The sequence below is a fragment of the Drosophila takahashii genome, chromosome X (assembly GCF_030179915.1).
Source record: "Drosophila takahashii strain IR98-3 E-12201 chromosome X, DtakHiC1v2, whole genome shotgun sequence".
Classification (NCBI taxonomy): Eukaryota; Metazoa; Arthropoda; class Insecta; order Diptera; family Drosophilidae; genus Drosophila; species Drosophila takahashii.
In genome coordinates, this window is record NC_091683.1 from 14,246,723 (window position 1) to 14,270,742 (window position 24,020).

Below are 24,020 nucleotides of genomic sequence, written 5' to 3' on the forward strand. Positions count from 1 at the left end.
TCATGGGACTTGACTTTTTGCTGTAACTTGGCCAAAAATGGTCCTACAACAAAAATACATGCTGTTTTGAACAGATAACAAAATAATAAATAGGTCTATGACACTTTCCGGGTGATCTTGAAAAAATAAAATTTTCTCAAATTTTCAATTTTTTTATAAGGGGGTACATCATAATTTTTTACGAAAAATTGCAAAAAAAATAAAATGTACAGGTTTAAATGCCAATCGATTGGAAATTTAACAACGAGTTCAGAAAGGTATGACAATTCATATTTGGATCAATATTTCCATTGTTACGGTCAAAAAACCAATTATTTTGGCGTGGAAAGTTTGGGTTTGGGTTTTGGTAAGAATATACATTTTTCCTTTTTGTTTTGTTTATAAGTAAAATTAAAATTAAAATTAATCAATCCAAAACTAACTTTTTTATAAATAGATTAAATCTGAAAATTCTTTAAACGGGCATTTTGAATGCCCGCGCAATTGTCAGCGTTGCCACTTATCGATTGACCCAGCGATAAATAAGAATACCAAAAATGCACTAAATATTGCCAGCGAAATGAACACATATTTTCCATGCAAACTTTACTGAATTAATACGGCTCGCACAGAATGCACTTTATCGCATTCGCTATCTAGATCGATAGATATTTGTATGCCAAGCAATTTAGCATCACTCATTTCACAATTCAACCCCCAAAGAGCGATAAAATGGAAAAATAAAATAGCACCCGTGTTCCACATTTCAGCGTTCCAATTTCGTTGCTAACCCATCGTCGCTAATTTGACGTACATGGCCAGACCGCATGCAGCTCTGCTTTTTTCCACCATCTTGGCCGAAGTTGCCACCAAAAATTGTATATTAAATTCGTAGTGTTGACTATTGTGGAAAAAAAGCGGAGCGAAAGAGCCGCCAAAAAGAAGTTGCCGGAGCAAGCAGGCGGGGATTGGATTTAGGTTACCACTTTCCAGGTGACACCTGGCCCGATAGGTTGCGAGGGAGCGACAGAGAGAGAGCGACAGGCGAGAGAAAGAGAGAGGAGGAGGGAAGTGGAGCTGTCAGCCGGGAAAACTGAAAAGGGACGAAGCCGTCCTGCCAAAGTTCTTTTCAATTCACCAGCTTCCCGCAGCCGGACGCACTTGCTCCGCCATCTAAATCCCCGTAACCAAAATGAATGCCAAGCGTGTGAAATACGCCGCGGTGAAGGAGGAAACGGTGCTCATCCAGCACGATCCCGAGGTGGAGGAGCACGAGGAGCAGGAGGAGGAGGAGCAGCTGGAGGAGGAGCACCACCACCACCACCACCACGACGACCACGACGACCAGGAGACCCACTACACCTATGCCTACGCCACCGCCGACGACGACGACGTCACCGAAACGGCGGTGGTCACCCTCAGCGACCGGGAGCACGAGGCTCTGGCCAACGCCCAGGAGGTGATCATCGACGAGAACGGCCATGCGGTGACCCTGCAGCAGCTGGTCGAGAACAGCACCGTCGAGGAGGTGGAGACCATCGAGCAGGGCGACGGCACGCACACCATTCTGCACATAGTGCCCAATCTGCATCACGCTGGCGGAGAGGAGGAGGAGGAGCTGGACGAGGAGGAGGACGGGGAGGGGGACCATGAGCTGGAGGAGGGCGAGGAGCTGGAGCATGACGACGAGATCGTCACCGTGGAGCAGGAGGAGGAGGAGGACGAGGACGACGAAGTGGGCTCCATCGTTTTCGAGGGCACCATCGACCAGGCCGAGCAGGATCCGCACTCGCGGAACAAGACCTTCTACTGCCCCAACTGCGGCAATTGCTACAGTGCCGCCGGCTCGCTGAAGCTCCACATGCGCGCCTGCCTGCGCCAGCGAAACGAGGTCTCCGCCGAGGACCGCAAGTGCAAGGTGTGCAGCAAGGTCTTCAATTCGGTTGCGTACCTCAAGGAGCACATGATGCGGCACACGGGCGAGCAGCCCTTCCGCTGCACGCGCTGCTATCGCAAGTTCGTCGACGAGACCAAGTACTCGGCTCACATGGAGTCGCACAAGCATCAGGATAAGCTGGAGGCCGAGGCGGTTGCCTTGGCTGCCGCTCATGGCGGCAAGAAGGTGGTGGTCAAGGAGTTCCAGTGCGCCTTCTGCTCGCAGAACTTCACGGTGGTCTTCGATGTGGGCCAGGTGAAGCGGCGCTATGCCTGCGACGCCTGCCGCGACAAGTACTCCAATGCGGAGGCACTGCGCCAGCACAAGCAGCAGGTGGAGGAGAAGCGCGAGTTCAGCTGCGAGCGCTGCGGCCGCAAGTTCGTCTTCGAGGGCTTCCTGCAGCGCCACCTGCCCACCTGCGATGGGAGCATCAAGCGGCGCAGGGACATGAAGTAGGAGGAGCAGCAGGATCACCAGATGGACACCACACACACTTGCTTTTTTCGGGGCCTCAACGAGCGAGCCTTTGTTTCACACCACCCACAATCCACACATGTTATAATTTGATTTTTTCGGCCACCTTTGCGGCTTTAAAAGAAGGTTTGATTGAGATGAACACACGGCTGGCGATTATGGCCAATGTATAGATATATATTACTTACTTTTAATTACGACTACTTAATGATAGAGCCCCCAAACCACCCGCTATTGTGTAATAACCGAAAAAACAAATGCTGGCACACAAAAACGCGCGTCAAATCGATGTTGAATTCAATAAAACACTAAATCATGAACCCTTTTCTATTCTACAATTTGTTAATGTTATATATAGTCATTTATATATATATATTTTTACCCCTATGCTAAGCTTCAATTTTTCAATTAAATATTTTTTTCTAATAAGTTTCCATTTTTATTGTGTAGCTTGGATTTTTCCGCTTATAATTTCAATTAAATGATTTTTATCCATAAACCAAACCAGTGGGATTCCCCACTATAATATTTGGCCATTTTTGAGCACTATTTTGCAGCTGGACGGCAACGCCCCCGTCGAAATCTCTGGTAACCTCGCTGCTCCAATCCAAAAAGGACAAAAACATGGAAACACGGCGAAAAATACAGCCAATCTGACATTATAATTGGGCAATATTTTAGCACTCAGGCGGCGCATATAGACTAACAAAAAAAGGAGGCGGCTTAGGCATTAACTAGATTTACGACCAGAGCTTCAGATGGGCACGCTTGGCGTACGACTTCCAGTCGGAGTGGGCGTAGAACTCCTTGAAGATCGGCGTCACCAGGGTGTCCTCGGGCAGAGTCTTGAAGACGGGCTCGCCGTACCAGGTGCCCACCTCCCAGCCGGGCACGTTCTTCATCAGCTCGGCCTCCTCGTCCCTATTTCGGCGCAGCTGGCGCAGGAACTCGCGATCCCTCTCAGCGACCAAAATCGGGAAGATCACATTCTGGGCGGAACGCATCTCGATCTCGTCGCGCTTCACCTTCTTGGCGGTCAGATAGTAGATTCCCAGGCCGACGGCCGTTACGGCCACATAGCTGCCGATCATGGTGAAGCCTTGGCATATCGAAATGGCATATATATATATCCTGATTATACAGATATTGCACCATATAACTCACCTGTGAAGTAGCTCTTGGGCGGCACGCGGGCGAAGGGGATCTTCTTGTAGCCGCCCGGCGGGGGCAGGTCCTGTTTCGGGGGGCAATGCGGCACGGCCGTCGCCATGTTGACTCCTCCTGCGGATGGTCAGAGATATAGGTCGGCTGCGGGCCTGGCCAAATCAGCACTTACGCTCGATTAAGGGGAAAAAACCAGTCGAAAAGTTACAAAAAATGACGTATTTTGCATAACACCTAGTGATGTGAGTGGGTCGATATTACGCACTTTTCGTTGTTATCGATTGGCTTATATCGAGGGTTGACCACCGCTGACTGTGGTGGCTGTACTGGCTAAGTGGTAAGGAATATTTGAAATAAAATCTATTTTTCAAGCTGTAGATTTCAAAACATTTATTTATATTAGTTTTATTTTTGGAGTTCTTTGAATTTATTTTATTAAAATAATACATTTTTAGTCCTGAATTTAATCATCGAATTTTCAACGATTATTAATATTTCAATCGATTCTATATCTCACTTTCCTGTCAAAGTATTTCAATTTCTAACATCACTAGGCTTGATATTCCTTTAAAAGAGGAAAGCAAAGTCGGAAAATTGAAAGTTTCTTCACTTTTTATACAATCATGTTCGTGCTTCGCCTTGTAAGTGCCTCTTCGAGGCAGTATTTTTCAATGCAACACCGTTCTTTGGCCAAAAAGTCAATTTGGGACGCCAAACCCTTTGGCTTCCAACGGTTGCGCTCCAAGCAGGAAGATGATACTACAGGCCAACTGAAGGAACAGCAGCAGCCGAGTCCTGAATCCTTGGGAAAAGTCTCGGAAGCGCAAGTGAGTTTTGTTTTACCGTTGTGTTTCGGGGCTCAGAAGGAAAAATTGTACAAATGGCGATAAAACTAGGTTGACTTCTTGAGTCTTTAGCCTTTTTCTCATAAAATATTAGATTTAAGTTGCAAAGTTTACCAGGAATAATAATAACGGTAGTATTTGGCTTGAAAAAAACCGAGTTGCCAGCACTGATTGGGGGTGTGAACCAGAGTTAAAACGCGAATTTTGAATGAAAATGCAATACTTGTGCTGGCAAGAGTAAACCCTTTGAATTGGTTACCAATCTAAAGCTTTAAAATTAGTAACCAATCTTTGCAAGCGGGGTAATTCCATTTACGGCGTGGGTGTATAAAGTGCCAGTCCACCTTTAGTGTGACCTTGCATCGGGTAAGCCCAAAACACCGTTGCGTGGGAATTAGCGGGTGTGTGTGTGTGTTTTTTCAACGGCCCGTGGAAATGCGCGCTTGGCGGGCAACATTCAGTTGCCGCGCAGCTGCTAGACGAGAAACCCACGAAAAGAACACTTCACTTCCAGGAAAAAGGAGGAGGCAATTTTTTTCTGTGTGTGTCTGTGTTTTTTCTCAGTGCGAGAGAGGGATTTTCTTCTAGCCAAGGCGAAAGTGTTTTTCTTCTACTCGCAGTACCGTACGTAATCGCATTGCCATGTCGCTCTACCGCATTTCCGCACGCAAATTGACCGAGGCACAGGTGAGTTTCCCCTTTGGGTAGCATTTTTGTTCAGTGTATCTTCCTCAGATTCCCACTTCCTTTTACGCCCCTTCCCCCTCCGCCCCTTCCGTTTTGATAACTGTAAAGTGTGTCGACGCTTTTGTTGTCAACACCTTCTCCTGCTGCTTCTTCTTCTTATCCTACTCCTACTCCTTCCCGCTCTTCTTCTTCCACGCACGTCACGCTGGAATAAAAAAAGAAGAATTTCCAGCCATGTGCTTGCGATTAAGAAACTTTATTCGCTCCATTGTTGTTGGCAAATGATAAGTGCCCCTGCGAGTGTGTGCTCGTATATATGTATGTCCATTTGTATGTGTGTTTTGTTCTAATACATTACATAATCGCCAAATGAAATTCGCCCAATTTCTTTTTTTTTTTTGGCAACATCGGACTGCCTCTATAAATAAAACTCTGTTTTTTCGGGTTTGACGAACTCTTCTCTTCGACCCGCCCAATTTCTTTAGATTTTTTATGGTAAATTTCCACAAGTCCGGCTTAAGTTTTTTTTTTTACCTTACCTTATTCTTGTAAATTTACAACAACAAAAACAAATGCCACGGCGCAGAGCCAAAAGAAGAGAGAGTAAGAGAGAGGAGAGCGGAGAGAGAATAAAAACAAAAGAGAACCATTTCCCCTCTCCTCTCTTCTGTTCCGTATTTCCCATGCGTGTCACGTTATTGTTGTTGTTGCCAAAAAAAAAACAAGCATCTCTTTCTGGCAAAAGAGAAGTGTCCGCCGAATGACCTTAAAGCAAAAGGAGGAGCAGCACGCCCACTTCCACTCAACACCGAACACCACCCACCGCCCACCACCGGCAATGATGCACACTTGCAATGTGTGTGGATTGCATAATGCTAAAAAAAAGAGACCGAAAAGAAGGAATTTGCGATTTGATAATTGAAAAATCAATATCACACACACGCAGTCGGCTTTGCACACATACATACACACGAAGAAGGGCTCGCAGGACGAGCCTCCTTTTGCGTTTTTTCGGGGGTGTTTTTCGTTTTCTTTGACCCGCGTTGGGTAATATTTATACCGGGAAAAAACTAAGGTCATTTCGCAAAAATATGAAGGGAAAATTTATATTAAGCTATGCTTAAAACAACAGTTTAGGTTTGAAAAACTAAAAAACAATTATATATTTTATTATAATAAAACAAATCTTGGAAAAATTAAACTAATTAAATTTTCATAACAAATAATACAGAAAAAATACAAATATTATTATTATATTTGTAATAAATAAAAACAAAACTTTAATTTCTCGCTGTGTAGTTTTGGCAAATGTTATGCACGCTCCCCGATTCTTGTTCTTCCTGTTCTGCCGACGCTGGCAGAGTGCCAAAAAAAATCGCGCTGACGTCGGCCGAGGCATTTTAGTTAATTTTTTCGTCTTTTACTTGTTTTGTCTATAAATAATTGCTGTAAATGTTAAACTACATACGGTTTTTTTTTGTCAATTAGCTTAATTTATATATGGTTTAATATTCAGGCTTTCCTCTTTTTGCTCAGTGTTCAGGCCAAAAAAACTTTTTTTATTCGCGTTTGACGTAGCACGACGAAATGGCAACACGCGAAATTTTTTATCGCCTCTTCGCTAATACGTCACAAATCGTGACGATTCTTACGTAACGCCCACGGCCCTTTTTTTTCAAAACAAACTAAGAGAGAGAGGGTGTAGAAAGTAAAGAGAGTGTGCAGATAGAGAGGGCGTGCAAAAAAAACAAAAAAAAAAGGAAAGGAAATAGTAAACAGATGATAAAGCGATTGCATAAGAGCAAATGCATAATTTATACACTGTATAAGTATGTACACATCATTTGTATATTAAGTTTTACGGCCGCAGCGGATTTTTTGTTGATTAGGGAATCTAAATCGGGATTTTATGACCCATGGGCAAAGCTCAAGTGGACCCATTTCCACCTGGACGGATTCGGATTACCGATCCAGAATTCTAGTTATGCGCCGAGATAACGCCGCCTAAACGGGCGTCATGGAAAGTTTGAGGGTCCCGAGATACGCGAGATAAAGAAAAAGGGGGCCCCAAATCATCGCATCGATGGGGGTGAGGTATCATGTGAGGTATTTCGCCACAAAACTTCCATCTACCATTTACCACTTGTTCTTAACTCACTTTGGGCATTATATAAATAGATAAAACTTTATCCTATCATATCATAAATAATTAGTACACAGAGAAAAAAAACCAAGAACATTGCACTCAAATCAAGAACATTCGTTCTTAAAAACCGGGTAAGCACAAATGTTCTCATTTCGAGTTGAATGTTCTCAATATCAGAACGAAATGGTGTTAGCTAAAAATCCGACATTAAGTTCACTTCGTTCTATTTTCAAGTTGATTTTGTTCTTAATTCAAGAACATTTTTAAATCAAATGGATTCAAATATAAGTTCACTTGTTCTATTTACAGCACTTTTTGCTCTCAATTCTATAGCATTTTGAGTTTGATTTTAGCTAAGGATAAGAGTAATTTATAAGTAATATTAAAAAGGTAGTTGTCCATTACACCTTATAAAGGTGCGCGTTGCACTTGACTTCCAGCTAGTGTGGAAGTTCATTAAAGACTTAAGCCAGAAAAAAAGTCTTAAAGTCTCAATATCTGACTTGGCCTTGGTTCATGAAGGGCTAGACCCAGTTGGGAATTATAAATAAGACGAAAAGGGCAAATCTAATGGTAAGGTCGTATTGGAGCAAAGGAAAATGGCCTAATGCGTGCTAGGTGTCAAACGAAAACATCCTAACGCTTTCTAGGAAATCCATAAAAATTAGAGAATAGAGTTTTGAATCACTTTAAGTTGAAATGCAACTTAATTTTTGTTCATTCTTTAGTCCTTTTCGTTCTCAAACTGAGAACATTTTGAGGGATTGTGGTTTTTGAGAACAAAATCGATTTGATTTAAGAACCCTGTGCTAAAATAATAACATTTCGTTCTTATTTCAAGAACATTCTAAGCTCAACTAGATTTTAAGAACCAATTTAACTTAATTCAAGCACATTTAGAACATTTTGAACTTAAAAAAGGCATTTATATTTTTAAGAACATTTTCAACTCAGATGAGAACGTCAGAATTCTCTCTGTGTAAATACCGTCATATATTACCATTTCGTATCAATAAAATTATGCTTTTCGTTATCAGCATAGGGTTTTTCTCACCCATAAAGAGTTTATTAGGCAAATGTACACGTTATATACATTGTTTAATAATCAACCGATTGCAGTTCCTATTCATTTTACAATAATATGCTTTAATCTCAGAGTTATGCAATTCAAGTGGCTCAATATAAGTGTCACCTTGTCGACGGGACAACAGTCCATTGTTAAAATGCATCTATTGAATGCACATATTTGAAACAATCTTAAGCGATGTGGCCAAATCAAATCAGTGTTGCTGATAATTTATTGTTCTTTTGCCTTAACCGCCTCGATCCGCAAAATGCCCCGCCCCTATCTCCACATATATGTATATGTATAAACCCCCCTTTTTTCGACCTGATAAGCGTGACAAATTTGCTGCTGGGCACATGATCGGTAGACGTCGCCATATCGCTGATAAAGCGGACACGCAAAGCCCCCCAACCAACTGGTGGGAATAAGGTGTTAACTCAATCAGTACTTTTTTTTCCCTCCTCTTCTTTTTTTATTATTATTATTTTGTTCGCGATAAAAACATGGCCAAATATTTGTGTTTATATTTAGGCGATTTCGCAATGCGCAAATGAGCAGGGCTCAACTTGCAAAATTTGTCGTCAGAGAACAAATAAACAAGGGATTTTAGGGCGAGCTTAAAAGATACAAAAGTATCGGAAAGTTGAAACAAAACAAAAATGTTATTTTTAAATAAATAACAACTTTTTTTTTTGTAGAACCGGAATCGAACCAAAGTAATGTGCAAATTAGTGTCTGTTTACGACGCATACCCCGTAATTTCTCGCAAAATCCCCATTATGAACTTCGCTTAGTCCGAATTTTTACAGCTTTTAAATGACTGAAGGGAAAAATCCGACCTGGCAACAAGAGTCGTCGCTTTAAAGTTTGTTGGTTCAACTGATCCGAACCAAACCGAACCGATTTGAGTTGAGTTGAGTTGAATGGCGGGATTACGTCACGCGGTACTTTCAATGCGATGCGATTGTGCGATTTCTGTTTACTTTCGGCGTCTGTGGCGGGAGACACAATAAAAAGTATAGAGAATGGCAAACTTAATTAAGACGATTAACTCGCAGTGCAATTATTAGACAACTGACAAGCGGTCTCTAATAGCAGGAATCATCAAACCGAATTGAAAACGTCACGCGAGCGCGAGGCAAGGAGAACCCAAGGTTCTACCCCTTTGAAAACCCCCCCAACCTACCATCCCAATCCCATCATAGTGAGATCAAACCGTTTTCGTAATGATCATTCCAAAAGCCATTAAATTGCAGTACAGTGATCGTTCAGTTGCATGGAGTTAATTGCGAAATTATATTATATAGCATCCCTTATATGGCAACCTATTTAAAAAAAAAATTTTTTTTTCTTTTTAATATCTATTTTACATTTATGCAAATATTATTTAAACCCTGTTTTATATTTCTTTAATTAATACTCTGTAAGATTTGCAATGAAAAGTTCAGTAAATTGGTCCTACTGCCGAGTTATCACTGTACTAGTCTGGGGTGTGAGAACACTCGATTCCATCTCCATCTCCACACGGGGTCATCGGTGGCTCACCTCGATGACAACTCTGCCAGCCACTCGCATCTCGAGGCTTTCCCGGCTTTTTCAAGGTTCTACGTTTCTATAGTATAGCATATAGTTTATAGTACTTGTTGCATAACCACTGGAACATTCGATCATTTGTGGCGGAAAGAGGCGAAAGGAAGTCTGCCGGCGCCGTCAAAACACGCGACTCCGCATTCGCTTCCTTGATGACAACGCAACCTACGACTAAGTATAAGACTACGGACTATCGACTGCGACTGCGACTAGTTAGACATGCGATAATTGCCGGCGCGTGAGACCTTGAAATTCATTTGGATTACTTGCCATTCGGCTTATCAGCAGATGAACGCGCGCCTCTGCGCCAGATAATGAGCTCTCAAATTGTATACAAATGTATTCGCACATTCCCAACTTGAGGCTCGATTTGAAGTACCCCCCTCCAAAAAAAAAAAAAATAATGAAGCATAATGATTAGATAGCAGGACGGGGGCTTTATATGGTATGTGGTATGCACAGTGGTTCGTGGTCATTGGGTTTCAATTTGATGTGTCAAGTGTTATGCAAGCCTTTCTCCGCAAACCGCACACTTGACAGCTCAATTAGCATTTCCTTCGGTGGGATTTATGGATATATGGTCGTTTTCTTTGCGGTTTACGGTTTACCACCGACAACAAAACGACGTTTTTCGCGATTTTATGGGTTTCCGATTTCACACTGCACTGGCAGAAAATATAAGGTGCTTTTAACTATTAATATCTTTAATTTCCAATATATTATATATTATTTTCTTTATCGATAACTATAATATATTTAAAAGAAATGCATTGGGAAGGGTTTTGCTTCGTTAGTTTTCTCCCAGTGCCTCTTTTGTGGTAACGGAAAGCAACATTTGCGGTTGGCAACCAACTTTACTTACCAAACCGCCCCCTTCTTTTTTTTGCCAACGATATCAACCTGTTTTCGGTACGCTACTCTCGGCCATTATCATCGGGTAATTAATATGCACATCGAGAATACTTTTTATCAATGAATTTGGGGCTTTATGTTGTGCTGAAGGGGAAACCAAAACCGGTCGCTTTCGGATCGCTCGCAAATCAAATGGTCCGCAAATCATGCAATTCAATTTTGCAGGCGGCGCCACAAGTTCACTTGGTTAATTGAATTTGTTGACCCACTGGCCGCGCAACCAGAAAAAATAAAGAAAAAAGGAAAGCAAAAAATATATATATATACAAATAGAGGGAAAAAGGGGGCTTTGTACGGCTGTCAATCAGAAATAAATCGCACTTTGCGCCTGCCGAGCGGAATGGGAATTGAAATCGGACTCTCGAGTTGGGGCTCGAAACGCGGCTCGGAATTCCATTTCCATTTCGTTTCGTTTTATTTGACAAATGCCAACGCGTGGCAAAAGATCACCGATCACCAGGGGCGGCAGGCGAGTTCTGGGAAAAGGGGGTTTGAAATATTAATTTTTTCGTCTATTCGGAAAATAAATATTGTTAAGAACCAATTTATATTATATATTTCTTTATGATCTTTAGATCACAAAAATATGATATGATATTGAAGAGCCACGTTAACTTATAGCCACTCAGGGAAATTTTTTTTTTTAGTGCTTAAAAGTTTAAAAAAAAAAGAAAAGAAAACCTGTGATTGATTCAGGTGTTGTGGGCGGTCGTTCAATAAACCGGCAATCAAGTTGAATTGAATTAAATGCCGGCAAACAGTTGTTTGTGCCGCAAAGTTCGTCAAACCCCCGGGGACCAAAGTTGAGTCATGGTTGAAAATGTTGAAATGTTGACATAACGACCGAGTGCAACGTTATCAGCTGAGCTCAGACTGCCTTACAGACGAGGAATACGAGGAATACGTGCGATTTGCATTTCGCCTTGTACTTGAAAGCGCCGTTCAATGACGGGCAAAAAACGTACGATTGCAATCGATAGCATTGATCGGAAGTGCTTGTGAGCCAGGATTTAAGTAATTAGTGGGATTTTTGATGTGCCCCAAGGGGCTAGCAATTTAATTTGTATGCTGTACCGGATTTACTTTGAAATTTATCGGATTTCTCAAAAATATTCCGACGATAGCTGTCGATTAACAATTAACGATTATTTTCATTTGATATCAAACTTCAAAGGAAAACACTATAGGTCGTTGACTTGGTGAAAAACAGTGTAATTTGACTGTTTGTTTTCAACTTTTCTTGTGTTTAATTTGAACAGAAAATATTACAGTCTTTGCGTTATTTTGTTTGGTTTACTTGACACTGTTTCTATGTTTGCTTTAAGATCGTATTTAATTTGGCCAGAAAATATAACAAGAGGTTTCTTTGTTAATTCATTCCCCGCAAAACAAAATAAAATGATTAACCAGAGGGTATTTTTGTTTATTCGTTGAAAGTCCCCCAGAATAAATCCCCCACTGAATCACTGACTGACTTCTTATTAAATTATAATTTCTCGATATTTCATTTGTGTTTTCCCTTCAAAACATCGATGTTATCGAATAGACTTTGTCAAAAATATCGAAATTATCGATCATTTTCAAACTCTTAATAAGAAAAGCCCCCAAACTCATCCCGCTCTTTCAATCCCTTCCAGAAACTGCCAAATGTGGGAGCCTACGTTCGCATGATCTCCGCCGATGGCAAGAGCCTGCGCGACGTGCTGACCGCCAAGGTGCCCCAGGAGCAGGAGCGCGTGAAGAACTTCCGCAAGCAGCATGGCGCCACCAAGATGGGCGAGACGACCATCGACATGATGTACGGCGGCATGCGCGGCATCAAGGCCCTGGTCACGGAGACCTCGGTGCTGGACGCTGACGAGGGCATCCGCTTCCGCGGCCTCTCCATTCCCGAGTGCCAGAAGGTTCTGCCGGCCGCCGATGGCGGCACTGAGCCCCTGCCCGAGGGTCTCTTCTGGCTGCTGCTCACCGGCGAGGTGCCCACCAAGTCGCAGGTCCAGCAGTTGTCCCGCGAATGGGCCGAGCGTGCCGCTCTGCCCCAGCACGTGGTCACCATGCTGAACAACATGCCCACCACCCTGCATCCGATGTCGCAGTTCGCCGCCGCCGTCACCGCTCTCAACCACGACAGCAAGTTCGCCAAGGCCTACTCGGATGGCGTGCACAAGAGCAAGTACTGGGAGTACGTCTACGAGGACAGCATGGATCTGATCGCCAAGCTGCCCGTCGTGGCGGCCACCATCTACTGCAACACCTATCGCGGCGGCAAGGGCTCCCGCTCGATCGACTCGAGCCTGGATTGGTCGGCCAACTTTGTGAAGATGCTCGGCTACGACAATGCCCCCTTCACCGAGCTGATGCGTCTCTATCTGACCATCCACAGTGACCACGAGGGCGGCAATGTGTCGGCCCACACCGTTCATCTGGTCGGCTCGGCCCTCAGCGATCCCTACCTGTCCTTCGCCGCCGGCCTGAACGGTCTCGCTGGTCCCCTGCACGGCCTGGCCAACCAGGAGGTGCTCGTGTGGCTGCGCAAGCTGCAGAAGGAGGCCGGCAACAACCCCTCGGAGGAGCAGCTCAAGGAGTACATCTGGAAGACCCTCAAGTCGGGACAGGTAAGGTTTTTTCAAAGCTATATGCTGTTTATATGCTATATGCTTTATATAATCGAAAAATAAGAAAACATTCAAAACAAAAATAATGGCCATCAACTTGGATATATTCTCTGTCTGGCGTGAATAATTTCGTATTTTTAGAACCACCTAAAGTCTATTTTATGGTCAAAATGAAATGATCCTTTCGATTATTTATATTTCTTATTGTTTTTTGTATTTATTTATTTATTCTTATGCCATATAAAATTTGTATGCTAGTCAGTAAGAAATTAAATGGCAGTAAAAGAATATTAATGTTTTAATAAGAGAATAATAAGAATATTAATATTTAAATATTCTTATTATTTTATTTACTTGTTCCCATGCCTTTTAAAATTATTATGTTAGTCAACAAGAAAATAATTCACAATATAGGAATATTAATATTTTAATATAAGAATAATAAGAAAAATAATATTTACTATTTATTAATATTTAAATATTCTTATTATTTCTATACTCTTAATATTTTATTTATTTGTTCCATCAAATTATTATGCTAGTCAACAAGAAAATAATTCACAATATAGTAACATTAATATTTTAATATAAGAATAATAAGAAAAATAATATTTACTATGTATTAATATTTAAATATTCTTATTATTTCTATACTCTTAATATTTTTTTTATTTTTTCCCATAAAAATAAATCACAAATATAATATACAAAAATATTAATTAACTTAACATACAATTAGCATTAAAGTAAAATAAAAATATGTGAGATTAATAAGTGAATTCTCATAAATTTTCCAGGTGGTTCCCGGCTACGGACATGCCGTGCTCCGCAAGACCGATCCCCGCTACACCTGCCAGCGCGAGTTCGCCCTGAAGCACCTGCCCGACGACGAGACCTTCCAGCTGGTGTCGAAGATCTACAAGGTGGTGCCCCCAATCCTCACCGAGACCGGCAAGGTGAAGAACCCCTGGCCCAATGTGGACGCCCATTCCGGTGTGCTGCTGCAGTACTACGGCATGAAGGAGATGAACTACTACACGGTGCTGTTCGGCGTGTCCCGCGCCCTCGGCGTGCTGGCCTCCCTCGTCTGGGATCGCGCCCTCGGCCTGCCCATCGAGCGCCCCAAGTCCTTCTCCACCGATCTGCTGGTCAAGATGGTCCAGAAGTAAGAGGCATCTGGAGGAGCAGGAGGAGCGGGTAGAGCTGGAGTGTTCAACCTTTTATAGCCAGAGGATGATGGACGATGGACGATGGATGCAGAAGCTGTAGATTGTAATTGACGAGGGAGAGGAAGATGGAGAGGGAGATTCGATTGACGATCGATCGATGTGACGACGCTGATATTGAGAGAGTTGGATATGTGTAGTTGGAGAAGGAGAAGGAGAACAGCAACCAAATACGAACCAATAGGAAAACCAGAAGAAAACTGCAACACACTGCAACTGCAACCTGCAACAGCAAAACAATAAGTTGGAAATAAGGCAGAAACTTATTTTTAGTAGTAAAATAATTAACGAAGAGAGAAACCAGCAAAAGCAAAAGCAACCACTTAATTAATTGTATAAGCTATATATATACATACACGATTGACTATATATATAGGGAGGACAGGCAGAGAGAAGAATGTTTGCGCCTATTGTTTATGTTCAGCATTTCCCCCTTCCCCATCTAAACCACCCACCACCAACGATCCCCCACTCTATATATTTAGTTTGTTATGTTTTCATCTTAGCCGATCGACTAACCACCACCACCACCCTAATGCTTTATCCCCCCAAAATGCCCGAAATGTCCGACCCACCAGCACCACCACCCCGCCTGAAAACCTAAAAAAATTACTAACTTGATAACATTTTACTTTTAATTTAACTATAATTTATTATGCAAACAAGATACAAACGAGAGAAATACAATACATAAAAACAAGTGTAAAGAAACCAACAAATACATTAAAAAAACGAAACAAAACTCAATAAAAAAACAGAACAATAAATAATATAAAGCATAGAGAGTAGTTATTGCCAACAACTATCTAAAACCAGTGGAATCTGCAAAGCGTTCGTTCATTGCCTTGTGTGCAAGTGTGTATTCGAGAAAGCAAACCCACAATAAATCGTAGCAAACTTGAAGATCGAAAATCGTAATCGTGTGTGTGTCCATTTCCACGGCGAAAGGGTGCAGCGAAGTCGGTGACGAGTGACGATCACTGCCAGTGTGACCAAAGCTGCAAGTGCTGCATGCACACATGGTCACATGTGCAATTTAAGTACAGTTTCGCAAGCTTAAAAATCAAAGATTTTTGGGGCTTTGACACCAGATTCTTAATCCCCCCTCGGAAGTTTTTCGATATAACTGCAAATGTGCAAATTTATTATTAAAACAAGCAAATATAATCGGAATGAAATAAATTTAACATTTCTCCTACAATACCTCGAATTCTTTCTCTCTTTCATTTGGCTAAACATGCACACACTGGGTTGAATAAATACGGCGGCAATAAAAATTGAGACTACAAATGGATAAACTTAACGCGACATAAAAAATATAACAAGATATGAGCCTACAAAGAACAAATAAAATGGAATGGATGGGGGATCGATCCTATCGCTGGTTCCTTGGGTCCCTGAACTCTCCTCCCGGCAATAGGGACAAGTCCAACGTATACGTGGCATTGCTGCCATTCAAGGTCGGGTCACCACCATTCCTGCACCGAACACAGGGCCCCAAGAGGCGGAGCACCCGGCTGCCCAGCGAGGCGGAGCTCCTCTTGCTCCTGAAGTGGACATTGGTCTGGACCTGCGACTGCGACTGCGACATCGAGTGGACCAGCAGTTGGGCCTGGCTGTCGTTGATGCTCTGACTTTGACTCGTATCCTGGCCCTGATTGTGATCCCGATGGTTCTGGCTGATGCCGATGACCTCGATGACTCGATTGCTGCGCTTGTCGAAGTAGAAGATGCCCCCGCGTTGATTCCGCTGGATCCACTGCCTGGCCGAGGGTCGCTCCTCCTCGTTGCCCTCCACCTCGATGGCCGAGTCGTTGCTGCTCGGCTGGCTGGTCTCCGAGTTGTTGGGCGCCGGTGGCCTCCTCGCCGGGGCCCTGGACGAGGAGTTGCCACGAGCCTCGCCTGAAATAGGGGAACAGAAAACAAAAGATTAATAACATTTTTCGACAATTTTCACATTTTTTCGCATGATTTTTGGCGAATAATGGCAAAAAAATAAAATGGCTAGGTTTAAATGCCGATCGATTGGAAATAACGAGTTTAATAAAGAGTTCAGAAAGGTATAAAAATCCATATTTGGATCAATATTTTCATTGTTTCGGTCAGAGAACTAATTCTTTTTTGCGTAGAAAATTGTGATCTGGGTTTTTGGTAAAAAAATGAATTTTTCTGATTGTTTTTTTTCCTGTAACTTGGTTAAAAATGGACTTACACCAAAAATTCAAACTGTTTTGAACAGATAACAAGATAACAAAAAAATCCAAGACACTTTCCGGGTGATCTTGAAAAAATAAAATTTTCTCAAATTTTCAATTTTTTTATAAGGGGGTACATCATAATTTTTTACGAAAAATGGTAAAAAAATTAAATGTCCAGGTTTAAATGCCAATCGATTGGAAATTTAATAACGAGTTCAGAAAGGTATGACAATCCAAATTTGGATCAATATTTCCATTGTTACGGCCAAAAAACGAATTATTTTTTATGGAAAACTGGGATCTGGGTTTTTAGTGAAAATGTATTTTTTTTCTTTTTGTTTCACTGCTGTAACTTGGCATGTTGTAAAAATGAACTTGTTTGATTTGGAACTTTATTAGGTCCAAGTTAGTTTTCTGTCTGATGCTCAAGAATTCGCGAATTTACTGCGCCTTGTGCTATGAACAAAACACTTCAATTAAGGTACTGTATTAAAAATCTAAAGAATTCGCGTATTTTCAGGTAATCAATGTTAAGATATGTGTTCGATGTTCCAGCTTAAAGCATAATGAATCCCGATCCTTACCGGCTAGGGTTCCACTGCCATCGGCTTCCGTGCTGACACTGCTAAAGTCCAGCGATTGCGGATGGATGGTCTGGCCGAGATTCTGGGGGATTCTGGGCACGGGGGCCGCCACGCTGAGCAGGGCCATCTCGATGGAGCCCTCGCTGCTGTTGTAGGTGAGGTCGCCCCTCGGAAGGGGTGTGACCAGGGCACTGGACTCGGCGGCCTCCGTTTGGGTGGCCTTGGCGATGCCCGCCGGCGGCCAGGAGTTCAGGGACCTCAGCGAGTGGCTCTGGTGGCGCCTCAGCTTCTGCTGGCAGTCGCTTAGCTCCGAGCGACAGGTCTCGAAGTTGCTCCGCATCTGCAGGTACTCGGACCGCTTCTTGTCCAGGGCGAGTTGGATGTAGTCGTTGCGCGCCTGGAGGCGCATCTTGTCCTCCTGCAGGTTCTCGATCACCGCCAGCAAGTGCTCCTCGCTGCAGCTGGAGTTGTTGGTCTGCGAATGGGCCTGATTCTGCGACTGGGAGTCATCCATCTCCGCCTTGAACTCCCGCCGCGATGTGGGCGTCAGGTATTCCGGCATGGAGCTGTGCCGCTGGATCCCCAGACCGGACGCACTGCGTCGCTTTTCGTCCTCCGCCTGGATGTCCGCTATGTACTGGGCCACCTTGCTCTTCACGTGCTTGAAGCGGCGCTTCGTGTAGGCCGAGTGGATGTCCTGGTAGGACACCGCCTTGCTGCCACGCCCACTGCCCAATGGGCCCTCCCCGCCGCCCAATTGACTGCCACTGGCTGAAGGAACCAGAAACGGGAGTATTCGCATTATAAAAATATATAAATAAATATATAAAATCGCAAAGTTTCAATTAAAATTAAAATTATAATAAAATAACAAAACTAATAAAATGTAAATTTTTAACAATTATTTAAACTGTTAATTCTAATTGTTAATTGTATTAAATGTTAGATATAAGTGTATATATGTTTTTGCATAATTCTTAATATTGTTCATGTGACTAGTGCATTAAATTATAAGGAAGTCCTTGTGGCACCAGGAAATAAGTAAGAAATAAATATAAAAAAAATGTACAAGCCCAAATAACGCTTTAAAACTTTTTTTGATGTAAAAATTAATGTATAAAACCGAATATCATTTTATAATTTTTTTTAATGTAGTTGTAATAATTTTTTTTAATATTTTGTAAACATTTTTAAACATTTTTTTAATGTAATTGCTTTTTTTTCTGTATGTTACAAATGTGTATCATATCAAAACCAATATACGTTTACAATTTTTTTTAATCTAATTGGAAAAATGTTTGTAGGTTTGTTTGGCTACTTACTTAGAGGTAAGGAGCTAACTACTTACCGCCATCGACATCATCCTCGTCCTCCTGGTCGCGACCGGCGGGATCGCTGACGCACGTTTTGGCGCTCTTATTGGCCACATCCGCGTCCCCATCCGCATCCCCATCCTCATCCGCATCCGCGTAGCAGGTGTCCAAAAACTGCGCCGTGTTCCTCTCAAAGGCGGCGGGTTGATGGTGCTCCGCAAACCACGTGTTCCTGGCGCCCAGACTGCTCAGGTTGTTCAGCTGGTCGAACAGCTCGTCCGCCGGAAAACTCTCGTCCTGGATACTCATTTCTATCACGTTTTCAAACACACGAAACGCGAAAATAAACGAAGAAAATTACTTTTAAACGAGACAAAATCACAAAGTTTCCATGCCAATTGGACAATCGAATTGGAGCGGGAAAGGCACCGTTACTTTTCGGCCAATTGGAATACAAGCAGCGCAACGAACCAGGTTTGTGTCACCGCTAGGGCCGTGTTTTTTTGGTGTATTTAAGTAACTAGAACTGGTCACACAGTCAACGAAAAAAAAATGAATTACGAAGTAAACTAGTTGTTTATTTTTGTTTCAAAACAACATTTATTTCAGTTTTTTTAAGTTTCCGCAGGAAGTTCAGTGAAATTTATAAGAGTTGCAGTGATTTAGCCAAGTGTTTTCGCGTTAATCCCGTAGGAAAAACCCGTTTGGCGACTTGGAGCAGCGGGGGGCGGAGCAGGGGAAAGGGGAGCGTACGAGCGGATGGGGAAGGAGAATGAGGTGGGGAGAGAGGCGAAGCGATAACAAGAACGACGCCGAAAAAAAAGGTAGTTAACGAGTTGGAGTTGACAAGCCGAGGCAACAATAACAAGCTGGAGAGCTGGAAATTATTGGAAAGAGCGAGGCAGAAAGAGAGAGAGAGAGAGAGAGGGCGAGAACCTGGAACAGGTTACCCCTTCCAGCGATCCACTGAAGAATCCACAGAATCTGCATAAAGTTCGGATTCTTCGGGAAGAAAAGAGTTTACCTGTGGCGACGAAGAAATCCCCAAGATCGGATTGTTCGGGCAGAAAAGTAGTGGAAGCCCCGAAGATCGGAGCAATTCTCCGGGAAGAAAGAAAGAACTAACCTTTGGTGAAGAAATCCCCAAGATTGGATTCTTCGGGTAGAAAAGAAAGGGAAACCCACCGAGCATCGGATCAATTCTCCGGGAAGCGGAGAAAAGCAATCCCTAGATCAAATTCTCCTCGGGAAAAAAGAAAGAGGTAACCTTTTAGTGAAGAAATACCTAAGATTGGATTCTTCGGGTAGAAAAGAAGTGGAGAATTCTCCGAGAAGCGGAGAAAAGCAATCCCAAAATCAAATTCTTCGGAAGATAAACAATAAAATCGATTAGAAATGAAGCATGCCTGGATGATATACCCCCTGTTGCTGATTCTCCTGCATTCCCGCTGCACCCGGGCGACATCTGGCGGCAGTCCCGGCAGCGCCAGTTCCAGTTCCCCGCCCGAGATGCCCGCCTTCCGGCAGTGCGAGACCATCCGCATCGAGATGTGCCGCAAGATCGGCTACAACGAGACCTCCATGCCGAATCTGGTGGGCCACGAGATGCAGACGGACGTGGAGTACACGCTGCAGACCTTCGCCCCGCTGATCGAGTACGACTGCAGCTCGCAGCTGAAGCTCTTCCTGTGCGCCGCCTACGTGCCCATGTGCACGCCCAAGGCGCCGGTCCATGCGATCGGTCCCTGCCGCAGTCTCTGCGAGTCGGTGCGGATCCGCTGCCACCCGGTCCTCCAGGGATTCGGCTTCCCCTGGCCGCCGGCGCTCGACTGCGAGCGGTTTCCGCGGGAGAACAACCACGAGACCATGTGCATGGAGGGTCCAGGCGAGGTGCATCAGCCGCAGCAGGATCAGGATCCCTACGGGCTCCCAGGACAGCCGCTGGGCGGCGGACTACCGGGTGGAAAACTGCCGCTCGATTGCTCGGGCCTGGCCAAATCGCATCTGTACGTGCGACTACCGCGATCCGGACGCTGTGCTCCGCTCTGCGAGGCGGACATCCTGTTCACGCCGGCCGAGAAGCACCTGGCCGAGATCTGGGTCTCCACCTGGGCCTACGCCGCCTGCGGCCTGGCCCTGGTGGCCACCGGCTGCCTGCTGGCCAGCGATGGCAGCCGCCTGGCCAGCGCCAAGTGGTCGCGGCTGCTCTCGCCGCTCGTCTGGTGCCACAACATGGTCACCCTCGGCTGGGCCGTGCGCTTCGTGGTGGGCCGGACGGGCACTGCCTGCGGCACCGATCCCCAGGCACCCAGCGAATCGCTGCTCAGCGTGGACGGACTGTCCAACGCCTCCTGCGCCAGCGTCTTCCTCATGCGATACTACTTCGGGATGGCTGCCTGCGCCTGGTGAGATTGTAGTCTATAGATCGAGATAATACTTAAGATATTTTTATTTTAAAAATATTATTATATTCTACTTTTGGCTAGAAATTTAATGGAGACATCTCTATACTAGATTTATTGATCCCATACTAAATTTAATACTAGGCGTCTTGAAACTTTCGCTATCCCCACTTATAAGAAAATGGAATGGTAAAAATAAATACCTAGATTTTCTAAATTAAAATATTTATCAAAATTTACAAATTAATATTTGAATTTAACAATTAGATAAAAACATAACAAATATTTTATATTGCATTATTTAATTTAGAAATATTTAAAACAAAGGTAGAAAATATACCTTACCTAAAGCACTTATTAATTTAATGAAAATATAATTCATATTATTTATCAAATTTTCCTATAGTTTCCATATAGAAAATATGACTTAAGATATTAGTCATACTTAGTTAAAGCATTTATTAATTTACTGAAAAAGAATTTCATATTAATTATCGTATTATTATAAATATCATTAAAATATTATCCTATAGTTTCCATATAGAAAATATAACTAAATAGAAAATATAACTTATGGAAAATATAACATAGTGATATTTACTAATTTAAATTATTAATTTAACGAAAAAGAATTTTATATTAATTATCATTTTATTACTATAAATATCATTAAAATATTATCCTATAGTTCCCATGTAGAAAAATATAACTTAATAGAAAATATAACTTACATTTACTAATTTAAATTATTAATTTAATGAAGAATAATTTCATATTAATTATTATATTATTATTATAAATATCATCAAAAAATTTAACCTATAGTTTCCATTTAGAATATCTGTGTAAGGCTTGGTCTCAGGTTATTTTAACAGATATATTTATATATGTTTTTCTTTTCAATAAAACCTTTTTACATAAACCTTAAATAATACCTACTTCTAATCGCATTCCTTTCATATTTCATATTAACTATCATATTATTATCATAAATATCATCATCATATTATCCTATAGTTTTCATATACAGATATATTTATATATGATTTTCTCTTCAATAAAACCTTGTTGCACAGACCTTAAATAATACCTAGTTCTAATCAAATACCTTCTCCTTACCCTTTCCAGGTGGGCTGTGCTCTGTTTGGGCTGGCACCGCGACATCCGGCGGCACAGTCCCGACTCCAAGGGCCACGTGGCCATTCCCGCCAACTTCGGAGGCAGTCCGTCAAAGAGGAGCGGCGTAAAGAGCGCCCAGCAGGATCTGAGCCAGAACAACTTTGTGTGCTTCGTGGCCTGGGGATTGCCGGCCTTCCAGACGGCGGCCGTCATCGTGGCCCGTTTCGTGGACGCAGACGAGTTGCTGGGTGAGATTAGCCTGGGATAATCCAGCGAATAACACTGAATAACACAAACTATCTTCTGTTTAGGCGCCTGCTTCGTGGGCAACCAGTCGGACAAGGCCCTCCAGATACTGGTGGCCACGCCGGTCTTTTGCTACTGGATCTTCGGCTCCATGAACCTGATCTCCGGCTACCTGGTGCACTGTCGCACCAAGGAGATCCTGCGTAGCAGCAATACGCTGAGCCTGCAGCAGCAGCTGCAGCAGCTGAGTGCCCACAGCAGCTCCGGCATCGGCGTGTTCCTCTTCATCTACGGCCTCTCCTGCGCCCTGCTCCTGCTGGCGGTCATCTACGAGTTCGCCAACATCGATGTCTGGCTGGGATCGGGCGACACGGACACCCCGCTGTGGCCCTTCCTGCTGCGCGCCTTCATGGAGCTGATGCTGGGCATTTGCTGCTTTGCCTGGGTCCTCGGACCGAGCATTTCCACGCTCTACAAGCGGCAGGTCAAGATGGTGAAGCAGCCGACCGCAGCCGCAGGAGGAGCAGGAGGAGCTGGAGGAGCTGACGGACACAGCAGCTCGCGGGGATCGCATGCGGCCTGCAACAGCACGGTCGTTTCCTATCATTCGGTGCGGCCCTCGATGGCCAGTGCTCCGCTGCCGCAGAGTCCCTACAAGCTGAAGGCTGCCGGCTCCATATCGCTGCATCAGATGTCCAACTATTCGCTGGGCAGGAGCATGCAGCATCAGCAGCAGCAGCGCAGTAGCCATTCGCCGCATCATCATCATCAGCAGCAGCTGCAGCAGCACCATCACCACCACCATCACTCCTCCTCCTCGCATCGCCTGTACTATCCACCGGGTAGCTACGCCTCGCAGAAGTACAGCTACTATCCGCACCTGCAGCACTACGGCGATGAGACGCTGCTCTAGGGGGGATCCTCATCCCCATTTAAACCTTCCAAACCAGTCAATGTTCCTGCGGCAGCTGCTGTGCGCCAAAGTCAGTCCTTAGGTTTAGGGTATTGACTATCTAGTTGTTTGTAAACTAACCATATCTTAGTTCGCTTTGGAACCCCATCTATGTACTGTGTATATAACCCGGGAAATGTCCTCTTATTTAGTTTAGCTCATACACAATGTATCGTAATTGCCCATATCCTATTTTTGGTGTGTACTTAATGTGGCTCCTAATTAGCTGCCCTTTTGCCGCTTTGGTCTAACCAAATTCAATAATAGCTCTTGCCTTTTTTTTTGACAATTAGCCCTAATATCGCCTGTGCGTAATTATATATAGCATTTTTGTATTACTATTTTTTTTGTTCTTGAGTTCTTGAGTTAGAGAGAGAAACACGCAGCAACCAAATACTGTGATACGCATGTTCATGTCTTCGAAAAACAAAAACCTACTTTGCTGTCTTCTTTTTCTTATTTTAAAGCCGAAACAAGTGTACTTAACAAACGAAACGAAAAACAAATGCAATTGCAATCCTAGCCGTAATGCCTAATTGTATTCAGTGTGCCATTAGCTTTAGGAA

At 43.4% G+C, this 24,020-nt stretch overlaps 5 protein-coding genes across 6 annotated transcripts; 3 read left to right on the plus strand and 2 right to left on the minus strand.

Moving 5' to 3' along the window:
• The first annotated feature begins 788 nt into the window (after positions 1-788).
• LOC108054790 (zinc finger protein 771) lies at positions 789-2,709 on the plus strand. The gene has a single exon (XM_017137864.3). It carries the CDS (start codon positions 1,172-1,174, stop codon positions 2,369-2,371), a length of 1,200 nt encoding a protein of 399 aa, XP_016993353.2. The 5' UTR covers positions 789-1,171; the 3' UTR covers positions 2,372-2,709.
• Positions 2,710-3,032: 323 nt separating this feature from the next.
• On the minus strand, positions 3,033-3,844 carry ND-B16.6 (NADH dehydrogenase (ubiquinone) B16.6 subunit). The gene is made up of 3 exons (XM_017137865.3): positions 3,726-3,844; positions 3,554-3,670; positions 3,033-3,488 (listed from the first exon to the last, which is right to left on the minus strand). The coding sequence occupies exons 2-3, from the start codon at positions 3,657-3,659 to the stop codon at positions 3,130-3,132; spliced, it is 465 nt and encodes a 154-aa protein (XP_016993354.1). The 5' UTR covers positions 3,660-3,670; positions 3,726-3,844; the 3' UTR covers positions 3,033-3,129.
• A 252-nt stretch (positions 3,845-4,096) lies between these two features.
• kdn (citrate synthase) lies at positions 4,097-15,558 on the plus strand. Of its 2 annotated transcripts, none has more exons than XM_070219087.1 (3): positions 4,097-4,380; positions 12,437-13,414; positions 14,212-15,558. In XM_070219087.1, the coding sequence occupies exons 1-3, from the start codon at positions 4,177-4,179 to the stop codon at positions 14,581-14,583; spliced, it is 1,554 nt and encodes a 517-aa protein (XP_070075188.1). In that variant the 5' UTR covers positions 4,097-4,176; the 3' UTR covers positions 14,584-15,558. The 2 variants fall into 2 exon arrangements, with proteins under 2 accessions (XP_070075188.1, XP_016993341.2); XM_017137852.3 differs by lacking the exon at positions 4,097-4,380 and adding an exon at positions 4,841-5,085.
• Positions 15,559-15,763: 205 nt separating this feature from the next.
• On the minus strand, positions 15,764-19,181 carry swa (swallow). The gene is made up of 3 exons (XM_070219086.1): positions 18,771-19,181; positions 17,423-18,193; positions 15,764-16,542 (listed from the first exon to the last, which is right to left on the minus strand). The coding sequence occupies exons 1-3, from the start codon at positions 19,042-19,044 to the stop codon at positions 16,016-16,018; spliced, it is 1,572 nt and encodes a 523-aa protein (XP_070075187.1). The 5' UTR covers positions 19,045-19,181; the 3' UTR covers positions 15,764-16,015.
• A 71-nt stretch (positions 19,182-19,252) lies between these two features.
• On the plus strand, positions 19,253-23,960 carry fz4 (frizzled 4). Its single transcript, XM_017137850.3, has 3 exons — positions 19,253-21,140; positions 22,266-22,504; positions 22,568-23,960. Exons 1-3 carry the CDS (start codon positions 20,131-20,133, stop codon positions 23,413-23,415), a joined length of 2,097 nt encoding a protein of 698 aa, XP_016993339.2. The 5' UTR covers positions 19,253-20,130; the 3' UTR covers positions 23,416-23,960.
• Positions 23,961-24,020: the final 60 nt, after the last annotated feature.

Excerpts from the sequence above, each read along its gene's own strand:
- kdn (XM_070219087.1), top strand. The coding sequence starts at position 4,177 with ATGTTCGTGCTTCGCCTTGTAAGTGCCTCTTCGAGGCAGTATTTTTCA. Across the intron at positions 4,381-12,436 it reads GAAAAGTCTCGGAAGCGCAA|AAACTGCCAAATGTGGGAGC; the intron begins GTGAGTTTTGTT and ends AATCCCTTCCAG. Across the intron at positions 13,415-14,211 it reads AGACCCTCAAGTCGGGACAG|GTGGTTCCCGGCTACGGACA; the intron begins GTAAGGTTTTTT and ends TAAATTTTCCAG.
- swa (XM_070219086.1), bottom strand. The coding sequence starts at position 19,044 with ATGAGTATCCAGGACGAGAGTTTTCCGGCGGACGAGCTGTTCGACCAG. Across the intron at positions 18,194-18,770 it reads CGAGGATGATGTCGATGGCG|CCAGTGGCAGTCAATTGGGC; the intron begins GTAAGTAGTTAG and ends TGGTTCCTTCAG. Across the intron at positions 16,543-17,422 it reads TGGCAGTGGAACCCTAGCCG|GCGAGGCTCGTGGCAACTCC; the intron begins GTAAGGATCGGG and ends CCCCTATTTCAG.
- fz4 (XM_017137850.3), top strand. The coding sequence starts at position 20,131 with ATGAAGCATGCCTGGATGATATACCCCCTGTTGCTGATTCTCCTGCAT. Across the intron at positions 21,141-22,265 it reads GGGATGGCTGCCTGCGCCTG|GTGGGCTGTGCTCTGTTTGG; the intron begins GTGAGATTGTAG and ends TACCCTTTCCAG. Across the intron at positions 22,505-22,567 it reads GGACGCAGACGAGTTGCTGG|GCGCCTGCTTCGTGGGCAAC; the intron begins GTGAGATTAGCC and ends TCTTCTGTTTAG.
- LOC108054790 (XM_017137864.3), top strand. The coding sequence starts at position 1,172 with ATGAATGCCAAGCGTGTGAAATACGCCGCGGTGAAGGAGGAAACGGTG.
- ND-B16.6 (XM_017137865.3), bottom strand. The coding sequence starts at position 3,659 with ATGGCGACGGCCGTGCCGCATTGCCCCCCGAAACAGGACCTGCCCCCG. Across the intron at positions 3,489-3,553 it reads GCCCAAGAGCTACTTCACAG|GCTTCACCATGATCGGCAGC; the intron begins GTGAGTTATATG and ends CGATATGCCAAG.